The 23249-nt window shown below is 50.8% G+C and overlaps 1 protein-coding gene and 1 long non-coding RNA gene across 2 annotated transcripts; both read left to right on the forward strand.

The window, feature by feature from the left end:
* The first annotated feature begins 3697 nt into the window (after positions 1-3697).
* LOC134514082 (uncharacterized) lies at positions 3698-10319 on the forward strand. The gene is made up of 3 exons (XR_010070632.1): positions 3698-4013; positions 8637-8816; positions 10185-10319. It is a non-coding gene; the product is annotated as an uncharacterized LOC134514082 (long non-coding RNA).
* A 50-nt stretch (positions 10320-10369) lies between these two features.
* On the forward strand, positions 10370-19008 carry LOC134514229 (synaptotagmin-11-like). Its single transcript, XM_063331735.1, has 5 exons — positions 10370-10384; positions 11914-12306; positions 14318-14437; positions 15542-15653; positions 17482-19008. Exons 1-5 carry the CDS (start codon positions 10370-10372, stop codon positions 17781-17783), a joined length of 942 nt encoding a protein of 313 aa, XP_063187805.1. The 3' UTR covers positions 17784-19008.
* Positions 19009-23249: the final 4241 nt, after the last annotated feature.

Consider the following 23249-nt stretch of genomic DNA (forward strand, 5'->3'; position numbering starts at 1 on the left):
AACGCCTCTTCTTCCCCTGCTGCAGGCAGAGGGGCACTGAGACGGGTCTGCCACCATGGTCCCACCACAGACATCTGATGGCACGCTCCTACCTGGGGATAAACCTGCCTGGTCCCCAGAGTGGTTTTGCATTCCCTGGGAAAGTCTCTGCAGCACATACCGCTTGTCCAGTTAATAGCTTCAGCAAGAAAAAACTGCAGGAGCCATATTCTGCCATGTCAATGGGCTCGGAGCATCTCCAACTGGGCCAGCCCAGCAGAGCTCTGCTGGGAACCAGCCCACCCATGAGCTGTGCTTTAGGACAACGAGAAGTCTTGTGCTTGGCTCTAAAAACCAGCTGTAAATCCTGGGACCCAGAAGCAAGCCACTGTAGCAGAGAGACATTTGTGCTCATAAACAAGACTCGAGCAAGGATTTATATTCCTAAAAAACTCATCTGTTTTTATTCATCTATTAGTTGGTCCAACTCACTTCCCTGACAAACCTTGTCACGGCCGTCAACTTGGGAGAGTTGAAGGCAGAGAAGTTTGCTCCTGCGTTTTAGGTGTGCGGGTCTTCGCCATTTTAAGCTAAAAGGAGTAGGCAGTAATTGAGTCACAAACCTTTTCTGCGGACTAGATCTCAGGCTGGCAGCCAAAGCCTTGCTCATACCAAGTTCCCAGCTGGAGCACTCAGCAGCTCCTGGGAGGTCACAGTCGCCTTCTGCTTCTCAGTCAGGGCAAATGGTACCAGTGGTTCGCAAATACTGACTTTCTACTAGAGAGGGTTGAGTTTCACCCAGTATAATGAAGCTTAAAGATAAAATTATGCAGCCAAAATAGGTGGTTAAGAAATCCAGGTATGACTTTCCGTTTTCAGCAAATACTAAAATCTTAAAAAACAGGCCCCTTGAGACCAAATAGCCGAGAACTTAAATCCAGAGGGAGAGGGTTTGTATTTTAGATCTCGGTAAGAGCAACAGTGGTTAAAGTGCATTAAAACTTCAGGTTTCCGCTGGTAGTTTAGGATTCTGCGATAAACTTGATTTTTCACTCATCACAGCATATGATCTCCAGTGGGCAGGTCACAGCGTTCCAGTTAACCTTGCCAGAAGCAGTTAGGCAAACATTTCTGGCCTCGTAAACAGGTTATACCCCAACTAAGCCTGCTCCTTGCTTTGGAAGAGCGTCATGTCACAGCTGCCCTGGCATCCCCGGCTGCTCTCTTGCTGCCTGGGCTTTTCGGGAAGGAGCTCCAGCACAGCCAGGCCCCAGGCACCGGCTCCAAATAATACAGATGGTAACAGTAATTTCAGTGCTCCTGCTGAATCTGAAAGGGGAAGTCGAGCCAACTGTGTCTGAAGAGTTAACCGCAGCTCCCCTTTCTTTGAAACCAGTGCTCGCCGTCTGAGTCACTCCCAGTCCTCTACTAAAATACTCTGAAAGGGACTTACCTCTTGCCTGAATTCCCCTTTTGTGCATAAAATTATGATTTTTCATTATCCTTTCCAACATAGCGCTTCTTTTCTGCGTGCTTAGTTCCTCGGTCACCCCTTTCTCCCCAGCACCTGCTTTTCATTTCGTCTCTTTTACCAATGGGGAAAACACACACTGACAAAAAAAAAACCCAAAAAACTAAGGGGGGAAGTCCCTCTCCCCATAAGGCAAGAAGAGTTTTGACAAACTTTACCCATTCCCCTGCTCGCAGCTGCAAACGAACCATGGACAACTTGCATTTCTCCTCCTGGGGCACGGCATCACGGCCCCTCCCTTCCTCGCTTCTCCCGCTGGCCTGGCACCCACGCCATGAATGCCAGCCAGGCAAAATGCATTCCCGGCTTGGCAAGGACTTACAAATCGGCAGTTTTATGAATATGTGAGGTTCGTCTCGCCTCTCGCAGCTAAAGCCAGCAGCATCCACCAAGGGAGGGAAGGCAGCCCCCGGCAGGGGGAAGAAAGGGAGGCTGGGCCAGATGCCTGCACGGATGATAAGCCTTTCCAAGCTAGAGGGCAAATCGGTGGCGCGTGGGATTCAGGACAGCGTAGCTGGGGGGATGGAAACTTTAACCGGCCGATATTAGGTCACAGCCTGTCTCTTTTGCAATTAAAGGCAGGTATGCAGCCGGATAGGTGAATCTTTGGCAATTCCTCAAGCCCTTGAAGATGTTCCAGAGCGGATGCTCAAAAAAAGTCTCAGGTTGGGCTGCCCGGCCGTCAGGCTGGCACACAGCAGCCCGCAATATCCGCAGAAGGAAATAAAGCACCAGCACAGCTGTTGTTGGCACATGTTGGAACCCTGCAAGCAACTCAGGCAAATCCTCCAGTGCTGCTCGCTCTCTCCTGCCTCGCTGGTCGTTACCACATCCCAGGAGCCACAAGGTGTCCAGACCCAAAGAACCCTGCAAATCCAGCGCTTCTCACCCCAACTTACTTCTTTACACCCTATATATTGTTTTTGCCTTGTTTCACGCTTCGCTTAGATGCTTAGTTCAGACCGTAATTATGCTTTGCAGATGATTAAAGCACCTCTGCTTCCGGGTACGGAAATGCATCCCAGGCCATATTGTAATTGTCTAGGAAACATAGCCTGCCTGCCGTGACTTCTAGGTGTAGCTTAGCTAATTGAGCTCCTCGTAGCTGGATTAGACGCGTCGGCTCATCTCTAACGTGCAGTAACCGCAATTCAAGTAGTGAGGCGGCACTTGGGGATAATTAGAATATAAAGCAGCAAAGAGTTTTCTCCGTGGCACCTCCTCCAAAGAGGGGGAAAGAAAAGGCTGTTTTGTTCATCCCTGGCTGCAGTGGGGAGCTGCTGCTTTCTTCACAGCAGGCTCCCAGCGGATCCATTCCCCCTTCCGTGCCACAGCATGCAAAGCAAATCTAAATTAGACATGCTACATGGCATGCAGCCATGTCCCCTAACTACAGCAGGATCAAAGATAGCTATAATCCCAACAAGGTGCGTTACAGTCAGCTAATGAATGCTCTGGGGAAGAAATCCGGCCGGATTTGGATGGCTTGATAGAGAGCAAGCAGAGCTCCCAGGGTTGGAGACGCAGATTGGGACTGATCCAAGTCTTCTCAGGGAAAATCACGGAAGCCCAGGTGGGGTAAGGAGTGAAAACCAGATGAGGGAGGAAGGAAAGCACTGGAGAATGGTGTTCTGCCTCCTTTCTCACCTCCCTCCACAGTTCTTGGCCCTGTAATTTCCATGTAACTTAGCACCATCTTCTAGAAGAGAGAACCACTCCTGCTTTTCAGATGGCTCATTGCCTGTAAGTGTTTAGAGCGTCTTCAGGCTCCTGGATTTTATGCCTGGCAGCCCCGGAAGGGTATGGGATGGCATTGGCACAGCTGAGACTATGGATCTAGCTCCAGCAGTGCGTGCAAACACTTCCCATTCACTGCTGGCATCCAGCTGCAACAGCCCCAGCCCCAGCATCCACAGGACATACGTGCCAAAAAAGAGTTCCTATTTCTTTGTACAGAGAAAGAAGAGTTAAAACAACTGCGCAGCAGACGCAGATGAAAAGCGCGTGCTCTTAGCCCACTGATTCACCCTCTGCTTTTTATGGGCTTGCAGAGCTGGGAGGACTTCGCATGCCAACATGGATTGGCTGCACCCAGAGCAGCAAGGGGTTATAAATGCTCTCCTTTAAGCATCTAGAAGCTCAACCTTCCCCCTTCGTGTCCTGCCCAGTGCCGGCTGGGCCTCTCCTGGGAGCTGCAAGGGAGCTCGATGCGGAGCAGCTCGCACAGTGACCCTGACGGCTGGATTTTCCAAGCGGGCACCCAAAACGCCAGCCCTCTGCAGTTTTGCTGGAGTTAATCAAGCAGCAGCCTCTCCGCCACATTGTTCCCCACGTACGTCCTGTTCTGAGCTCGCTTGGTCAATATTGGCTCCTGTCTTGCGGAGCAGGGTGGTAACTTGTTTTTCTGGTACAGCAAAATAACCTCTTACCACGTCGGCGGCAGCGCGGCGTGTGTAAGCTCTCAGAGGGCTCCGGACGACCTGCTTTTACACTGTTTCTGAAGGTATGATTTTTGTTTAAGTTGGCCAGTGTTGAGTCAGGCTGGGAAGGGGATCCTCTTGGTTTTGCAGGGTAACACAATGATGTCCCCAGCCTGCGGGACCCTGGCAGGGCTGTTGGTGCTCCAGTAGGGCAGCCGAGCTCCTTCTGGGGTTGCCTCTTATGGGGCTGCAGCGCTTTTGGAGGGGGGGTTTGGGAAAAGAGGAGAAGGGTGAGATGTTTTCTGTTACTGGCAGAGTCGTATGCGTGCGGGAGCACCTGGTCTGCTGTAGGCTGTTGTTCACAGGACAGGGAATGGGTGACAGCCCGGTTCAGGTGATGGGGCCGTGGGGAGGACAGGGAGGTACACGTGCGGTGTCAAGTCTCTCCTGCCCCTCTTGTGTGACAGCAGAGAAGTTGCTGACATTAGTATGGTCTGGCTCGTTAGCAACGCTGAGGCAGTAGCTGTCTTTATACCAGACCTATTGCAAGGGGAAGCTGACTTTAACCAAGGTCCATGAGCGCTGGGCCGGGCGTGATGGTTACAGGGACATTCAGCTGCACTGCATGCTCTTATTTAAATACCTGCTATATAATTCAGATGCAGGTTCTTAAAAGTAACTTCTCGCAGGTGAACAACAGCCAGTTACCAAGTTTGTTTGAAAATCCCACACAGAACTCAGTGATGGTTAACTATGTTAGGAGGCTTCTCTAGGACAAGCCGGTCAATACATGGGTCTCCTGACCCTCCCTTGCTCACTCATGCTCTTACAAGGGAGCAGGCAGGACTCCTCTGCCTTCACAGTGTTATCACAGGAGGATGTCAGGGTCTAGTTGGTAATGCCAAGGTGCCCTTGGCTCACAGGTTCCCCCGTCCTCATAAGAGCCCATTCTGCGCTGTCAGAAAAGTGCTCCCCCCCTCGCTGATGCGGTGGAACCCTTGGCTTGATTACTACTTCCCTTCCCCAAGACAGACATCCAATACTTCAACCTCCCTTCTGCTGTGTGAGCTGAGAGCATGCCCAAGGATCACAGATGCGTGAGGCTTTGGGCAGCCGTCTCTACCGGTGGCTTTGTACCTGGTGGGTGAGCACAGAGTCATTATGGGTGTCTATAGGTAAAAACTTGGCTATGTTCTTTGCCTGGAGGTTTTGGGGGTCTGCTAAGCCTGCTAGTGGAAGGCCCAGGTTCACAAGGACAGGTGTAGGGGCTGGTCAGCACAGGAGGAGGTGGTGTTGTAAGGCCCCCTCCTAGGGAGAGCTTCGCTAGTCTAAGGACAGCATCTTGTTGCAGGTTAGTCGTTGAGTTAAATTTCTTGGGCAGTTTTAAAGGGTCCCGTTAGTCCCATTTTTTTTCAGGAAGCAAATTATTAGAAAGTGTTTATTTAGACTGGGACTTAGGTCTCACCCTGTGGTGAGTTGACCCTGGCTGGATGCCAGGTGCCCACCAAAGCTGCTTTATCACTCCCCCTCCTCAGCTGGACAGAGGAGACAAAATATAACGAAAGGCTCCTGGGTGGAGATAAGGACAGGGAGAACACTCACCAATTACTGTCGTGGGCAAAACAGGCTCGGCTTGGGGAAATCAATCTAATTTATTACCAATCAAATCAGAGGAGGGTAATAAATAAATAAAACCAAATCTTAAAGACATGTTCCCCCCATCCCCTCCTTTTCTCAGCTTTAACTTTACTCACAATTTCTCTACCTCTTCCCCTGGAGCAGCACAGGGGGCAGGGAATGGTGGTTGTGGTCAGTTCATCACACGTTGTCTCTGCTGCTCCTTCTTCCTCAGGGGGACAACTCCTCACTCTTCCCCTGCGCCAGTGTGGTGTCTCTCCCATGGGAGACAGTCCTCCATGAAATTCTCCAACGTCCTTCCCATGGGCTGCAGTTCTCCATGAACTGCTCCAGCGCGGGTTCCCCATGGGGTCACAAGTCCCACAAGGAGCCTGCTCCAGTGCAGGCTTCCCATGGTGTCACAGCCTCCTTTGGGCATCCATCTGCTCCAGCGTGGGATCCTCCACAGGCTGCAGGTGGATATTTCCTCCACCATGGACCTCCATGGGCTGCAGGGGGACAGCCTGCCTCACTGTGGTCTTCACCACAGGCTGCAGGAGAATCTGCTCTGGTGCCTGGAGCTCCTCCTCCCCCCCTCTTCTTCACTGCAGAGTTGTTGCTCTCACATATTCTCACTCCTCTCTCTGGCTGCAATTGCTGTTGCGCAGTTGTGTTTTTTCTCCTTCTTAAATGTGTTATCACATATGAGCCCGCCACCATTGCTGATGGACTCAGCTTTGGCCAGCGGCGGGTCTGTCTTGGAGCTGGCTGGCATTGGCTCTATCAGACACAGGGGAAGCTTCTATCAGCTTCGCACAGAAGCCACCCCTATAATCCCCCCCACTACCAAAACCTTGCCTCGCAAACCCAATGCACCCCCGCAGAAGAATATTTCTGCCAGTCACCTCCCGTTCATCGCTATTGCTTCACCTCCAGCAGTGATTGCTGGTGGTATGTTTTGCAGCGCCCCGGCAGTTGCATGGGGTTCTGCACCAAAGGCACAGGTAATACGGTCAGTGATGAGAAATCATAGAAGGCAATACCTGGTACGAACATCAACTTGTTGTGAGGTGAAGAAATCATGAACGTTCAGGGCTTCTGCACAGGATGTTTGACTAAACTGATTTCTGCTTTAAAGCTTGTTTTGGGATGCATAAACCAGCAGCAATTTCTTGGAACAGCTCTTATACGAAGCTGGGTACTGTTGCTTGTTTGCTAGAGGTGGGTAAAATGTTTGCTCCCCTGGCAAGATTACTGTTTTAATCTCACCTTAAGCAATCAAAAAGGAAAGACAGCAAATGTTATCCCCTACCAGAGCTTTATTGTGAATGGGTATAAAGGCACATAGGGAAGGCTGCTCATACACGAGCTCCCCATCCCCTCCCCTTTACAGCTGGATTCAGTCCTGTCCTGAAATGAGTGATAAAGCTCTTAAGGAATCCTTATCCTGAGGGCACTGTGCGAATCCCTTCCTCCAGTCCTCATTTTGATTACTCAGGCTATGCAAGGATGAAAGGCTGTGCCGAGCCATAGTCCAACACACCACCATTCATCTCGGAGCAAAGCAACACAAACAGAAGCCCAGACTAAGCTGCTGCTTCTTCCTTGGGCTGACAGGTTCCTTCCAGGGGCGGATGACAAAATTTCTAGATCCCTTTCTCCAAATTTCCAGAGACCTTTCCTTGGTTCCCGTTGGAGAGACCCATCAGGCCCTCACACCTGCCCAACAGATTAACAAGTGGGCACGCCAGTCCTGCTTCTCCCTGTCTCTCCTCCTTTTCCCAGTGTCTCCTTTGCCTGCTGTAGACTTCCCAGAGCCGGCCTACAAACTAGAGCTCCCTGAGCGTCCTGCTGCCTGAACAGCTCTGCAAATGAGTGACTATTTACTGCAGGCACAGCTGAAATGAAGGCACCAAAATCTCCTTATCTGATGAAGCTGCCTGCTAAGCCAACAGTTTCATGACTGCTGGCCAGCACGTTTCACGTGAGCACAGTAAGCAAGTCGAGCCAGTGACCTCCCAATATCATCACAGCAACCCAGCCAGTCGGGTGCCAATCCCATAACCCCGCAAGGGGTTTTGTTTGGATCAAACACAGTAAGCCATATCCAGTGAAGCAGATAGGCTTGGCCCTTGGTAGTACAGTCTCATGGCTACAGGGAAGAGCAGGATAAGGCTCAGGGAAAGCAGACAAATTTGGGAAGAGATCTGGAGCAGCTTCTGTAGGAGGAATGACTGGCTGAGCTAGGACTACCCAGCATGAGAAAGGGTGGCTGAGGGACAGGAGAGATGCCTGACGTCAGGACTGTCTGGAGAGGGCGAATGGCAGAGAGTGGGTCTCTGCTGTAGTCTTTCCACTTCAGGATCTAAGTAACGACAAATTAAACCATCATGTGAGAAGGCAGCTAACTAAAGGAGATAGTTCTTGTGTTGGGTGGGAGAACTTCTTGGTAGAGGATACCGTGGAAGTTAGAGTCTGACAATGTTTAAAAAGGCAATTGGATGAATAAATGGAAATTAAAAAATCGACTGAGGCCTATCAGAAGCAAGTAAGGCCCTTAGCTGCATACTGCAGGAGGCTGGAGGAACATTTTTTGGGAAAATATCATTGGGTGCTTACCCTGGTCTTATACTGTCCCCAAGCATCTGCTGTCAGGCATTGTCAGAAGGCAGTAAGCAGAAGGGCAGGTAACCAGGAGGCAGTCAGCAGTTATGAAGCAGTGACATAAGGAGGGGAAGGAAGCAGGCTGAAAAAATATTTGCGGGAAAATCACTGGTGCATCATATTTCTAGTGGTCTTTCATCCGGGAAGACCATAAGCTGCTTTGTGAATTGCTCTGGACAAACGCAGGTCCATCCAGCAGATGCCTGTCTGTGTGGCAATGGTGAGAACACATCTGTGATAATGTGGCACTGATCCTGTGAGCACAAGCACGGGTAAATAACGTTATCGATACGTCCCTGTGAGGGCAACAAGACTAATTCTGTATGGGTCTGAGCTGCAGTTTGTCCACCTTTTCCTGCTTGGCTTGTACAACGTGGAGAGACAATACTAGCAATGCTGAGCCCTTCCTTCTCTCTCTCTCTCAGAGGAACAAGACACAATACAGAAGAGTTCTGTAATGCTTGACTTGCACAGCTCACGGATGCCCTTTTCCAGCACCTGGAAGTATGGGATCTTGGCATTAGCTGTCCTCTTTCTCCTGGTGGCCCTGACCATCTTAACTTGCCAGGTGTGTCAGCTCCAGAAATGCAACAGGACTAGAAAAAGTAAGTATTGGGCCACTGCTCAGCGGCCACCAGGCCCCTGTGTTTCTGCTGCCCTTTTCTCTCAACGAGCATCTTCCACCCTGGACCAAACCCAGAAGCTGAGCAAAGTCCTCAGCTTTTATGCTTCCAGCTGCCACCATTTCTGTCATAATCACTCTATGGCAAGCTGCGTGTCCAAGATCTCCATTACCTGACCTGAGACAGGTAAGGGAGCAGGTTCCTTTTGTTAAAATGAAGTTGGGTCTGTGTGCAAGAAGACAAGAGGTGGGAAACTGGGGCAGGTAACCTCTCCTGGGTGTTACTTGCAAGGGGGAGAAACAAGGCACACATTACAGGATCCCACAAGCGTGTCCTGGCCATACAGTCGTTGCAGCCTTGCTACAAGCCAGCTGCTTCTTCGCCAGGCCAGACACATAAGCACAGCTTCCTCTGTCCTCTCCAGTCCAACAGTTATCTCATGCCTCAGGTGATGCCAGGCTCACCAACTCTTCCTCGCTGTCCATAGTTCTTCCTAGCCTCCTGTCACCCAGCCTCAGCAACCCCACTCTGCTTGGGTGGCTTTTACAAAACAAAAAATTAAAATAAAATAAAATAAAATAAAATAAAATAAAATAAAATAAAATAAAATAAAATAAAATAAAATAAAATAAAATAATAAAATATCTGTCCCATATGCTTCTTCCTCCTCTTCCCTTCTCAGCGGTGCAAGGCCACAAGCCATGCTACCGAGCATGGCTTGCCCCACTTCCCTTGTCCAGAAGCACCAGATCCGAGTGCCATCTGAGCACAGCTTGCTAACTGCGCCAAGATGCGTTTTTATGGTAAGCAGGTCACAAGGCTGTCCCAGAAAGTCTAAACGATACGGTATTCACATCAGGTGGTCAGTGTCAGCAACTGCATGACGGCAATGTTAACACTGGGCCCTTCAGCAGGTCCCACTAACAAGGTCTTGCTGGTGACAAGAAGGAAGGGAGGAAGGAAGAGAGGCTGAGTGAGGTCGTAGGATCCACTGTCCTCCTACCCCTGCCCCAAGGGCTGGGGGAAGAAACACTTCCCACTCAACTGGGTTCTTTCCCACCTGGACTAACCCGTCCCTCCAGGACGGGGCTATGCACAAACGAAAGCGAATGTAAGTGTAAGACTGTGTGACAGCAATGCCTTCATCCACTGCACTAATTTTTGGGGCACCCTAGCTAAACATTCTGCTTTCCAGAGACAGGATCCTCGGTGGTTTTAAAACTCAGGGCACTCTAAAGGCTTTCACAAAATACCAAATAAAAATCCCACTCCAAGACTCTCATCATCATCTCCGAATGTCATCATCTCCAAGCTGGACGGCACTTAGTCAGCTTTTCTTTGTTCCCACAGAGAAGAGATGCCACAGCCGAGGCTGGGTTAGGATGAAGGCAGTGAACGGCATCTGGGGGAAGAAAATGCCACCTCTCCTGCATGACGCCGCTGAGCAGAGCAATGCAGATATCAAGGCAAGTACGCTGATGCTAGAGCGAAGTCAAGAGCCATCCTCATTTTCAGAAATCCCACAGGGTCGAGCGATGGACCGACTGACAGTCTGGTAGGAAACAAGACCCAAAAACCAGTGGCAAGAAAACACAAAAATTGAGAGAGAGACTCCCTGGCTGAAAGGAATGGAGGGAGGAGCAAAGTAGAGTAGAGTAGAGAAGAGTAGAATAGAATAGAATAGAATAGAATAGAATAGAATAGAATAGAGTAGAGTAGAGTAGAGTAGAGTAGAATAGAATACATTCTGTATGAAATAAAATATTGTTTTTCCACTTAAACGGAAGCTCTTCTTGTGTGGTAACAGGGCCACGTGTGCACCAGGGCCACACATCCACTCACCCCTGTTTCCCTGGCGGGACTAGACAGTCAGATAGACACAACATGGAAGGATTTTCCAGGTATCGCAGCCCACCCAACAGCACCTGTGCGCTCAGTTCCCATCCTCCGCTGCCCCTCACCCTCCCAGAGGGTACTAGAAGTAGCCTGGGTAAGTTCTGGATGGCAAATTCAGATGTTGACCTCTCATAAATAGGGCTGCTGGGAAGCTCGAGCTCTTCAGGCTGCAAGCAAAACACGGCAGATGATCGGTATCGCAGTGAGCGACAGGGACCTTTGCTCCTGTTTCCAGGTGCATTAAGGAGGGTTGCAGAGCTCATGGAGCCCATTGCTGAGGGAAGTGAAAACACCGGCAGAGCAGTTCCTGGGGAAACTGTTGCAAAAACTCTCCTCTCACTCGATCAAAAGTTGAACTTCTACTTGCTTCTCCTTTATCCGTCCCTTACATTTTTGCTGAAAAAGAAGCAATTGCAAACCTTTCCCATCCTCTCTCCCTTCCCCATGACTGAAGACACCCAGTTTCTTCTCCACCTCCAGCCCGTGTCTCTGTTACCGGACATGGTTTCCAGTAAAACAAATTCCTCAAGTTCCTGGTGACCTTCCTGCAGCTGGCCAAGGCTCGCTGTGAGAGCAGGAAGCCCAGGCACGCAGCGCCGTGAGGAGGGGGGGAGACAGCTCAGCAACAGGAGAGAGGAGCCAGCACCAAAATACCACGGGCAGCTGCTGAGTACAGAATGGCTATTAGAGGCTCGCAGCTGCTCCTCTCTAATTAAGAGCCGGTGCCAGCAAGAAAAGCACGGCCAGAGGGGGGGAAAAGGGTTGAAAGAGAGCCCGTCCTGCATGACCAGGGGCGAGGAAAGCAGCTGCTTTGGTGTGCTTGCTCTCCCTGTTGCAGCACAGCTGTTGGGCTCTGCTGTGTGTTTCACCCATGGTCCAGCCTGAGCTTACAGGCAGCTCCGGAGCCAGGCCAGGCTCTTCCCAGCTTTTGCTTCCCCACGGTCTGAACCAGGACTAGACGCTTGCACTGCGACAGAGAGCTGACGTGCCAGGAGAGGGGAGCGCGTGGGGTGCTGGTGGTACCACACAAGCCCTCACAGGCCCCCTGGCTGTACTGCAAAGGCACCAGGTTTCAACACACCTTCTTCTCCTCTTACCATTGTAGGAACTGGAGGGAAGTTCAACACTACCAGATTATAAAAGACCCAGATCTCTCTTTTCCTCTTGTCCTCATTTTCCTTAGGTGGAGGTGTTACAGACTGAGCTGGACGCACCGTGCACCTGCCTCATCTCCTCCTCCAGCAGGACCGAGGACTTCAGCAGCACGAGCAGTGATTTGGGGCTCCTGCCCCGCTCCCGGGGCACACTGAAGTTCTCTCTCCTCTACTGCAGAGAGCGATGTGAGCTGCTTTTGACTGGCCTGGAGGCCTGGGGGCTGCCTAGCCGGGAGTGTACTGAGTCTGCCGTCCGGGTCCGACTGCTGAGGCACATCCCATCCCACATCCCTGGTCTCCAGTGCATGGTCCAGGAGTGGAAAAGCCGGGTGGTGAAGAACTGCTGCAGGCCAGCCTTTGGGGACCACTTTGTCTTTTCCCTTCAGGATGCCGAGGTGGAGAAGAGCACCCTGAAGCTGGAGGTGAGACAGGGCGCTAGCTCAGTAGACATAAAGAAGGGTGCCTTGACCAGAGAAGATATGTGTAATATCTTCTGGAGATGTCTCCTTCTCTTACCCCTCTGAGGAACATAGAGGAGCTTAGTCACCAGGTCTTCTCAGAGTACAGCCATCTGGGCCCTTTGGCAACAGGAATAAGACCAAGATTTCCAGTTAGCAGCAGCAGCAGCCAGAAGGGTCAGAAAGCCTAGAACCTCTAAAACACTTTAGCTTTCAAAGGGGTGCCCTACTAATATCTTGGGCATTTTGGTTTTGGGCTGTGCAGCATTGATGTAGGGGGGCATTTGATTTCCCTGAAATCTGTGTTTCCCAGTGCTCTGTGTTTTCCCATCCTTTGCCTCAGGCATTCCCTGTGGAAATGGGCTTGGATGCACAGTCCTGCAGCAGGATGCGCCATAAAAGCTGAGGCTTGGGGTAAATGAGTGGCCCTGCAGTGAGTGAGCTGAGGGCTATCGCACAGCGCAGGGAGAGCAGAGCTGGCTCTAATGGAGACAACATGGTGAGCAGAAGCAGCCTACAGCTACTGTTGGCCTCTTTTCCCGAAGTCTTTGTGACTCTTGCTTGGCTGCTTCTGACGTGTCTCCGTTAGAGCTAGCTTGGGTCTAGTTGCAGATGTAACCCTGCAGGTGTACCTGTGAATGCCCAGGGATTTTAAATGTACACCATGCCTCGGCAACAGACAGCTGTGAGACATCCTCTAGGCTGTGACGGATTTGAAATGTGTGCCGAGGGGACAGCAGTGAAGACATTACTGGTGAAATCCACAGCATACAGATCATTTTCCAGCCAACTATTCCCTGCGAATGATCTGCGGACACCACGAGCCATCAGTAAGAAAGGGCATGAAGCTGGAAGTCTTTGTATTTTCACCCCCTTGCCACATTATACCGTGGTGCCCAAGACCTCAGCTGGAGGCAGAGGGAAGCGGATCACCTAGAAATATGGAGTTGCACTAACAGCAGGACAAAGACAAACCAGTACTGCCAAGCTGGTACAAACCCACCAGTCTCGAGGTGTTAGCTAGAGGTGTAATCAGCCTGGGGTAGATGGCTTTCCCGGGGTCTTGTAATCCTTTAATGGTCTCTGGCAGGTTTTCCTCTCTCTGAGGAGCAGCCAGCAATTGCTATTTCAAAAGACATCAAGTGGACTAGGTGGCTTGTAGGTCTGAACCTGAATGGTGGTTCCCACCTGTTGAAAAGATCTCATGTTCCTTGATGAATGCCCAGTTGCATGTTACTTCAAAGCCCCTTTGATTTGGCCATGAATTTGTCCTGTTTTTGCAAGCAGCAAAGCCAGGGAGCTTAGGCCAGACGTGGGAAATGGCCGCATGCTGGAGAGCCACATGCTGGAGAAACAGCTGTGGAGAAGGGACACAAAGAGGAGACTGAAGCCATGTGTGAGCACATGTAGTGATGGCCCCAAGCTGCCGTGAGCAAGTGTGGGCAGCTGGCAGAGGACATGCCCTTGTGCAAGGGGATTCCAGCACCCTCCGGCTCCGCCGGCCAGCCCTGGCAGGGAGCAAAGTTTGCATGGAGGAAGGGCAGGACTCAGCAAGATCAGAGGGGCCATGGACTTCATACATGTCCTATGGGACAGGACAGGCTTCACCCAGCCTGTTCAAGCTGGTCTGAGAAGGGGGACAGGGTGAGGAAATGCCATTTGATGTTCCAGTAGGCAGATGCCCAAGGGCATTAGCTGAGATGGAAGGACAGCAGAAGAGATTTTTCAGGTGATACTGCTGAAAGAAAGTATCTGAATTTTACTCCTTGGCATGGACCTTCTTTGCTATCATGACAGCCTAATCCTGACTCCCACAAAAGCCCATAGGTGAGAATGGAAACACATGAAAATAGGATATAAAGGCAGGTAGGTCCCCCTGAATGAGGCTCAGATATGGACCATGTGGATCTACTTGTGGCACAGCTCCCTCATGCACTTCACTCCCATGAACATGCTTTTTCCCTCTCTCCTGCAGGTTCAACGATTTGACAAATACTCCAGAAACGCTGTGCTGGGGGAAGTCAGGGTCACCCTGAGCGAGCTAAAGGCTTCCCAAAGTTTGGTTTTGTGTAAAGAGCTGCAGAAGACTACAAAGGTGATGACTCTATCACATGGCCTTGCCCTGTGTGCCCACACAGTGTCCAGGGAGCTGCATGTCAGTACAGCCATCCCTTCATTTTATTAATGAAAAATCCCCACCCTGCATCCTTGGGGACCTTCTGTATGATATTCGTGGCAGCAGATCCCTTCTGCTCCCAACACTCTTAGGTAGGGTCGTCAGGAAGACAGGGATTTACAGGGATGGAGTTTGAAAATGCATCTTAAAGGTGAGATCTCCAGGGAAGGATGAAGGCATATTGATGACCGAGCTTATGTTGCAGCACCTTCTCCCTTCTCCACCCACAGAGACAAGAGTTCACTGTACATTACACTGGTGGCTATTTGGTCTGTTTAAAGAAACTAATGGCCCAAAATGAAGACATGTGATGTGTTCCAATAAGGGATTAATAGTAATTTTTAAATGTTAGAGGGGTATTTTAAGTGGTTTCTAATGACAGTAGTGTATTTTACAACAGAGAACAAGTGGCATCTCAAGTCCAGCAACCTGAACAATTTGTTTGTAAGAAACATCTATTTGTTCCTTATATATGGGAAGTTGATATAAAATGTGAACAACACGAATTTAATTCCAGACCTAGTTCTCATAGTACCCTAACATAGCAAAGTCTACAGCCTGTGGGCTTTCCCATGTCCCTCCAGAAAAAAAGACCATGGTGCCAGAAGGGTTAGTACTTTAGTACCATAAAATTAGCACAGATGCATGTGGATGTAGTCTTTATTGTACTACCTCAATTTGATGGGACTCAAAACTCAGAAGACACCCTTACATCCAAGTTATCCAGACACAGGAGAACAGGGGCTCTTCCATTCCTCCCTAGGAGAAAGGGAAGCTGCCATGCCGAACAAATAAAGAGAGGATGCTAGCAACTGTTAAAAAGTTAAAAAGCTAAAATGCAGTCTCAAGAAAACCACTGAAGGGCAGGATCTGGCCAGCATGCTGTGGTGGCCCTTCAGTCTCTGTTGCTGAGGCCCCAAGAGCGCACTCATGAGCTGCAGCAAGGTTGACGTGTGGCCTTGGCGGCTGCAGAGGTTGTTGCACGGGATGTCTGCTCACCACATGCCCATACGCTTTTCACAGGACGTTGTGGGAGAAGTGCTTGTGTCCCTAAAGTGCCTTCCCATCTCTCAGAGGATAGAGGTCGGGCTGCTCAAGGCAAAAACCACATCCCCTCGAAGCACTGCAGAGAACAGTAAGGTTTTTATATCTGTTATTGTTGCTACTCCAGTCTTTATTCTGCTGCCTGCGACCTTTACCTTACCCACCCAGAGGGATGGGGAGGTGTTGGAGAGAAAGGTCCCTTATATGCCCATCGCACCCCAACCAGCGCTGCTGAATCAGACCACAGGTCTCTCTAGCCTAGTGACTGTCTCTGACAGGGACAAAGTTGCATGGAAAGAAGACAGGTGTAAGAGATACTCCCCCTCTCTACTCACCCTGCCTCTTCCAATGCATGGCTTAGAGATTTCTTGGGCTGGGGTTGGCTTCTGCGTATTTAGAAATCCCCAGTGTGTTTCTCCTCCCTGCACTCCTTCGGTCCCCCCTTGACCCCGTGCTACTAACATTTAACATCCACAGTGCCCTGTGTCGGGGACTTCCACACCAAACCACGCTTCTGTGAAGAACCACCTTCCCTTGGTAGCGTTGACCTCGCTGCCTCCATCTGCTGCTCACAGGAAAGTTGCTGCGCTGCCATGAGCTGGTGCACGGCCCCCAGCTCATTTCAGCAAGGTGGCCATCTGATGTTAGGTCCCACGAGTTTTGACGTGGGAGCTGCTTTTGTTGCCTCATCACACTAATGAAACGCCCAGCTACTTCTCTCAGGCAATGCCTTCCACTCTTCTTCCCTCTATCGCAGGACTTGAATCCCATTTCTCTGCTCTGCAGAGACCTGAAGACCAAACTTCATCACAGTCCTGTTGCCCTCATTATAGAGCCAATTTGTTTTTCCTCTTGAGGTTACCGTGGGGCGGGGGCAGTGCAGAGATGCACAGTGCTCCTTGGGGATGTAACCAGAGCATCACTATCATCCTTCAATCTCCACTGATGAGATGGCCCTCTGAGGCCATGGACACTTGAGAGCAGCCTTAGAGATGCTTTGCATTGCAGATGAGCTGTAAAGAGCTCCCTACCCTGAGAAGGCTGAGGTAGAACAACCTTTTTCTCCTGTAACCCAATATTTGATACACAACACAACAATGCTTCAAATTTTGGGCCCTTGTCTTACGTGGGTTTCTCCCCTGCAGCATCTAGCTAGTTGGAGGAATGCAGGGAGGGGAAGATGCAGCCATTTTCCTTCTGTAGTGCTCAGCACACAAACAGCGAGAAGGTAGGCAGCCCTTTACCTTGCCTCACTTCATGTCCTGGTCTTCCTCTTAGTTGTATGTCCAAGGTTTCTCCTTGGGACTGGGGGAAGCACAGCAGACTTTGAATTCTTGAGCTGGTCTCTTCTGGGCTGAACTCCTCCCACAGCCTTAAATGCTCAAAAGGTCTTCTCGTCTGTACCTCTAAAGCCGCTGTTTTCCATTTCACTAATTAAATACAGACAGAGCAATTGCAAAGGCTCCTCTCTGTTTCTTTCTGAGTTTTGCTGCAGGTGTTGGATTCAGCATAAGCACTTACAGGGCTAACAGGAGTAAATCCTTTCCTCCCTCGCCCTGTTTCTACTAACTTCAGAGCTTGTTCCACAGCTACAGAGACTACTCTGAGGTAGTCCTTGTTTAATCACGCTTTACTATTACAGGATGGTGAAGTCCTACTAGTTTCTAGTAGCTATGTACCTACCAAGACATGATTGCCTTGGCCGTGTGGTCTGATTTCCAGCAGTACCGAAGGCAGCACAAGCTTTGAGAAACGTGGGATCAAGCCCGAACAGTTGCAATATTCAGCTCTAATCAACACACAGCCCTTTTCCAGCATGACTACTTTATGCATTATTATGTCTACATTTGAAATGCCCAGCTCTGGGACAGAGATAGATACCCCAATGCTTCATTTCTCCTTTCTCTTCCCCATCCCAGATGTATATGCGAGGATAGATGTTTCCTGCAGACGCCACAGAGAAAAGCACCAGAAGTCCAGGCCACGGGCCCACACACCGCTCATCATCTTCAACGAGACTTTCCTATTCCACATGCCTGAGCCCCCAGCGTGGGACTGTACGGTCCTGGTCTCCATTTATGAAGTGGACTCAGACTCCAGGCATCTCATTGGACAGGCCACCCTGGGGAAGAGAAGAGCGAGCGAAGCTGCCGACCACTGGGGCCTCATGATAAAGTCCATCCAGCAGCCCGTAGCTAAATGGCATCCTCTGCTCATTTAGAGGGGATGTCTTCTGCAGCAGTTGCATGTGGTAAATCTGGCCAGGTTTTCTGTCACAAAGACAAGCCAAGGCAGCGCTCACAGTGGGTACATCTAAAAAAAAAAATGGATCAGAGCCTGAAATTCATGCTCCCGAAGACGTGAACAGTTGTAACGATCTTTTGGCTTTCTCCTGCTCCTTGCTGCTCCTCCATCTTTGCTGATCCCATGACATCTATAGGATAGCAGCAGGGTTTCAGTAGCGCCTTGAGCTGGAGAAGGTTTGTACCTCAGAAAGGAAGTAGCCTGCCCTGCTCACTATGAGCACTCACTATGAATAGACAAGATGAAAAAGGGATGAGAAGGAGGAGGAGTCAACGATCCTATTTGTAAGATAGAAAAGCACTAAGAGGTTAGTTGATTTGTCTAAGCTCAAACAAGAAATGTAGCTGGGAGCTTGAATTTGTATTAAGATCCTCTCCAGCACTTCAGAAAGCCATCACCATTTTTTACCTAGTAATGTCCCAGGCTTGGCTTGTTAGAACTTCCAAGTTTGTTGCAGAAAGAGTGAAAACAGAGGTCCTGGGGCTATTGGAGTGAAGCTGTCTCGGTGTGAGCACCACTGTGCTTGCACAGGACAGGTTGCTAACGGGAAAGCGCCACCCATCTCTACTCCGAGATGCCAGCCAGAGGCTTTCATTAGCAGTACAGCCATCCCAAAGCTGAACACGGACACCTCTCCCCACACTGTGGGCACGAGGGTGATATGTCTTCTCTGACCTCCGAGCAGAGACAGCTTCTCATGCTGCTTGGGAAGAGACATCTCCCTCCAGGGAAGGATGCTGCTCCCTGCACCCGGGAGGGCGGCTGCTACGCTGGAAGGTGACCACAGCTACAGGGCTCTGCCCTGGATCCATGTCCGGACACAGGGAACACGAAAGCGAGACACGTCAGCCATCTGCCCACCTCACATCATCCTTCTGCCGCAGGAACCTCTGATGGAGGCTGGAGAAGGGCTGGAGCTGGAGCTGCCTTCCCACCCTCTTCCTCTCCACTCCAGCTGGGTCTGACGACTTGAGCATTTCCTGCAGCCTGAAGCGGCGAGTTTAGTGTACCTGCTGGCATTCTTACTGCCATTAATTCCAATGAACGTGGATATTCTTGCTGTCCATATGCATTTAGTCTTTTTCTGAATCTTGATGTATTTTTGCCCTTTGGGAATTCCTGGGCCATGTTCATTGCATGTCGTAGGGGAAAATACATTAAAGAAAAAAAGATTTTTCACAGATTAAAGTTTCCTTTCACTTATGTCCCTGTCCTGGCCTGATACAAGAGACCCTTTTGTGATTTCCTATACTCCCAGCACATCTTCTGACTGATTTCCCAGGCTTTCAAAGTGGAGAATTCCCTCACATAAGAGCCATCCTCTGCCTTGCCTGCAGGCAGGTGCGGGCTGGAACTCCAGTTTTCCTTTGTTTTATATTTTTTCTTAGTGGCACTGCTTGAAAATCCTCCCCCTCTGCCCCAGTCACAAGACATGTAAGTTCTCACCTTCCGAGAAATCTGTTAAATTCTGGATGGGTTTTGCATAGAGGATGACCTAAAAAAAAAAAAAGTTTTAGGTCACACAGGCTTATGCTGGTGTGGGAAGCAAGTGAAAGGAGGCCAGTAGAAAAGGAGAGGGAGGAGAAGCTGAAATGGGTGCTCCTGCAGCCATCCCCACCTTTGCACAGCTCCTCTTATGTTTGCTTGCCCTACAAAATGTCTTGGATTGCAACACAGATCTGACTCGCTGGTCCTGTGAGGGCAGGAAGGATGAGGCTTGGAAGAGGAAGGCTGGAGGAAGGCTGCGATGCGCTGCAGGCTGGCTGCGATATTCGAGTTGGGATGAGGTGTCCCAGAGAGGACAGTATTCAACCAGCCAAGGTGCAAAGCCCAGGCAGGGTGGTGGGAGCAGCTGATGACTCAGAGTGCTTGCCGGAGGTGGACAGGATGGTGGCCCCTGGGTGGCAGAAGCTCTCCAAGCAAACAGCATCACAGAGCTGCAAGGGGATAACAGAAAGTAGTTGCTGTTTTTCGCATTCTCTGTCCTCCCCTCCCTGCAGAGCCCAAGCATGGTCTGGTTGACTTTGGGGTCTCCTTCCTTTCATCCATGACCATCTTCAGCCCTTCCAGGCTTTGATCTCCAAAGTTGTCCAGACACAGCAGCAGCAGCATCCCCTTCCTGACACAGGACGCCTGTTGCCCTGACTGTTACTGCATCTGAGGCTGAGGCTTTCTTTGGACTTTTTGGGGACATGACACTCACTCATGTCTTCTACAATGGACAGTTTTCCTCTCCCGAACACCATATATTGAATTTCACTTGAAGTCAATCAGGACCTTCATTCTGCTGCCTTTGCATGAGAGCACGTGGTCAACAGATCTGACTCCAGATGGAGCCAAGCAATGCTGAGTTGAGGAAGGAAAACATGGCTAATAAATAAATATAGATTATTTATACAAAAATAGCTATGTTATAATATATTAATAAATAAATACGTGCAAAATATTTAAATAAATGAATACGTACAAGAGCACAGATGGGTGGACAAATGAATAAAGTGCCATCAAACGACAGAGCCATAACCTCATTTCCTTCTCATGCAGATTTCCCCATCTCAACGCGAACGTGTGGAGAAGCAGCCAGCCTCTGGCTTACCGGTGAACACGCCGCTCACGAGACAGTTATTCCACCCTCAATATAATGAGTCAGTGTGTTTATGCAGTTAAACTATTAAGATAGTTTTATTCCTCAAATTCTCAAAGCTTCTCTAATTAGCCTCTGGCAACTTTAGGTTTGGAGCTATTAACATGGATTGGAGATTCATTTCTGTGCAATTCCTTGTCCTGGTTGTTGGCCGTGTTTGACTGGTTTGGGTGTGCCCGGGACAGCTCTGAAAGCCAACTGCAGGCTCAAGCCCTTACACAGCTTCCCCTGCCTGCCTGTGGTGGCTACAGGCGATGGTGTTCTTGGGATGGTAAAGCACAACACCTTACTGAAGTAGCAGAAAAAGTTTCAATGACCCAGGAAACATGCAGTGCCTGGGAACAGCCTGAAGGCAGCACCAATACAGAATGGAAACGTGAAGGCTCTTGCATCTGATCTGTGTGGCTTCAGTGAGAGGTCTTAATTGCCTGGGATTATTCCTTGTTTTTTCCAGGGTTTGGGCTTCCTCTTCCGAGCTCCTCCGCTGGCTTTGTAGTGGCAGGCTGTCATGCAGGTACCAGCAGAACTGCGTCAAATCAATGTGCAGCAGCTTTGCTGGAACCAGGATCTGGCCCAGAGGGCCCAGGGCAAGTTCAGCTGCGACCAGCAGCAGCCCCAGCGTCGCTGGGGTTTCTCTGCCAGGCATCACACACTGCAAGGAAGACAAGCTCTCCCCTACGGATAGCTGGGATGGAGGGGCTGAAGTAGGGGGCTTTGTATCCTTGAGCCCAGAGGAGTTTGCATGCGGGGACAGCCATGTCAGGCATGTGGTTGTGGGCACCAGAGCTGCACTTTGCTTGCGTCGTATGGTGGAGTGGGAGGGAGCATATGGGGAATCAGGATGTGGTCCTCCCTGCCATGCATAGTGCCGGTGGGACAACAGTGTCACACGCTTTGCTTTTCTGTTATAAACAGGCCTGGAGGCACCTTCTTTAATTAATGTTTGGGTAGCCCTAGCAAAACACCATGTAAATGGACTTCAAGCAACACGTCTGGTTCAAGCACCTCCAGACACCAAAGTACGTGGGTCCCCTTTGGTCTGGTCTCAGAGACGGACATGTTAGTCCTCCCCAGACTATGGCAGATCTCAGATTCAGCTCTGGAGACAGATTTCGGGGACGAACCAGTTCAGCATTTAGTTTCAAGTCCCCTAAGCCACAGTTTCCAGTGCTATGCTGCCATTCAGCTGGTGGGAAGGACTCTGAAGGCAGCCAGGCTGTGCCACTGAACGCTTTGAGCGCTCTGGCATCCAAGTCTTGGCCCCAGCCAGGAGAGTCTGCAACCAGGGCTTGTCTGGTGGGAGCAAAAAACTCGGATGATCACGAATTTGCCCCCATTGACCAGCACCTTTCTTCAGCCACTGGCCAGGCAAAAATCATTTCAGAGGTGCTGGCAGCCAGCCCCAGGCACCCGTGCGCAGGGCTGAGCGGCCGCCGATCGCCTCAGCTTGTTAATCCGCCCACGCGTGCCACGCGCCTCCTCTCCAGGAGCTCCCAGCTGCTTTTGGCGCCTGGCAAACCTCCCACGTCCACCCTCCCCTCCCTCCTCCTCCTCTCTAAGCACCTGCTCTCCGCAGCACGGGAGGGAGCGGGCGCCTGCCTCTCCCCTTCTCCCCGATCTTCATGCCGTGCAGGTCCCGCTCCCCAGGCGTGTCTCCCCAGTTGAAAGCAAGAGACAAAAGGCACCTGCCTCGAGCGTGCGCCCTGCATCAAGCTCGGGCATCTCCCCCGCCATTCCCACGCTCCCCGCGCTGCTGGACCCTTGCCAGCCCTCTCGTGCTGTCCCACCCAGACCTCAGAGTCATTCCCGACCCTGCTGCTCACGCCCCACACGGGCCTTTCCTCCTCCTGGCCTGTGCAGCTGCCGGTGGAGGGGTGGGGTGGGGGGGGGCGGATCTTGCAAAGTGCCAATTTGTGATGGGCTGTCACGGGAAGGAGCCAAAAATGCTGAGGCTCACCCTGCTTGCCTGCCTGCCTCCAGACACCCAGCTACCCTGCCTGGCAGGGGTGGGCGTCTTCGGGAGCAGGTCAAGCCTCCCGAGGGCCAAGCCAGATCCGGATGGTGCCTCTCCCTCGCTGCTGACTGGAAAAATCAAGTCTACGGTGATGGTAGTCCCAGTGGTTGAGCATCGTTGTGGTGATGCTCTGGTGCAGCTGTGTTTGCTGGTGAGGTGAAACAGCCCACCCGCCTGTCCCCCTCCTTCCTCCCCTTCCTGCATGCCATGCTGGTGCCTGCCACTAGTAAAATCAGTGGCCATGCCTTCTCTGGAAAAAAACAAGAATGTGATTGTTCCTAATCCGGCACGGCCAAAACAGTCCTCATGAGAACAATCCTTTGTCAGGAGTGTTTGTGACAACCTTGGGCAGAAGCGGCTGACCCTGCTGACCCTCCCCAGCAGAACCAACAGAGCCCCACTCCTGCAGAAATCCCAAAGATCTTGCCCAAACCTTGCCTCTAGCACTCAGGACTTAATGCTGGGCAACACCTCCCACCCAAACTGGAGTCCCAGAGCAAGAGTACACCATCACATCCGCTAGGATGTCAAAAGCAGGGAGTCAGAAAGCGCCCTTGGCCATGCCTGCCCACGCTCAGCTGCGTACCCCCACACATCACTCACACGCTCTGCACTGGCAAATGATCCCTCTGGGAGCCCCTCCGTGTATTTTAGGATTTTTCTCTGCTTGCAAGGACAGAAGTAGAGTGCGCTTGGGCCAGCTCCGTGACTGCTTCCTCATCTGA

Source organism: Chroicocephalus ridibundus, chromosome 4, assembly GCF_963924245.1.
Source record: "Chroicocephalus ridibundus chromosome 4, bChrRid1.1, whole genome shotgun sequence".
NCBI lineage: Eukaryota > Metazoa > Chordata > Aves > Charadriiformes > Laridae > Chroicocephalus > Chroicocephalus ridibundus.

What these genes read in the sequence shown, in the direction of transcription:
- LOC134514229 (XM_063331735.1), top strand. An exon ending in AGCTGCAGAAGACTACAAAG is followed by an intron (nt 14,438 to 15,541) that starts GTGATGACTCTA and finishes CGCTTTTCACAG; the next exon opens with GACGTTGTGGGAGAAGTGCT. An exon ending in TCGAAGCACTGCAGAGAACA is followed by an intron (nt 15,654 to 17,481) that starts GTAAGGTTTTTA and finishes TCCCCATCCCAG; the next exon opens with ATGTATATGCGAGGATAGAT.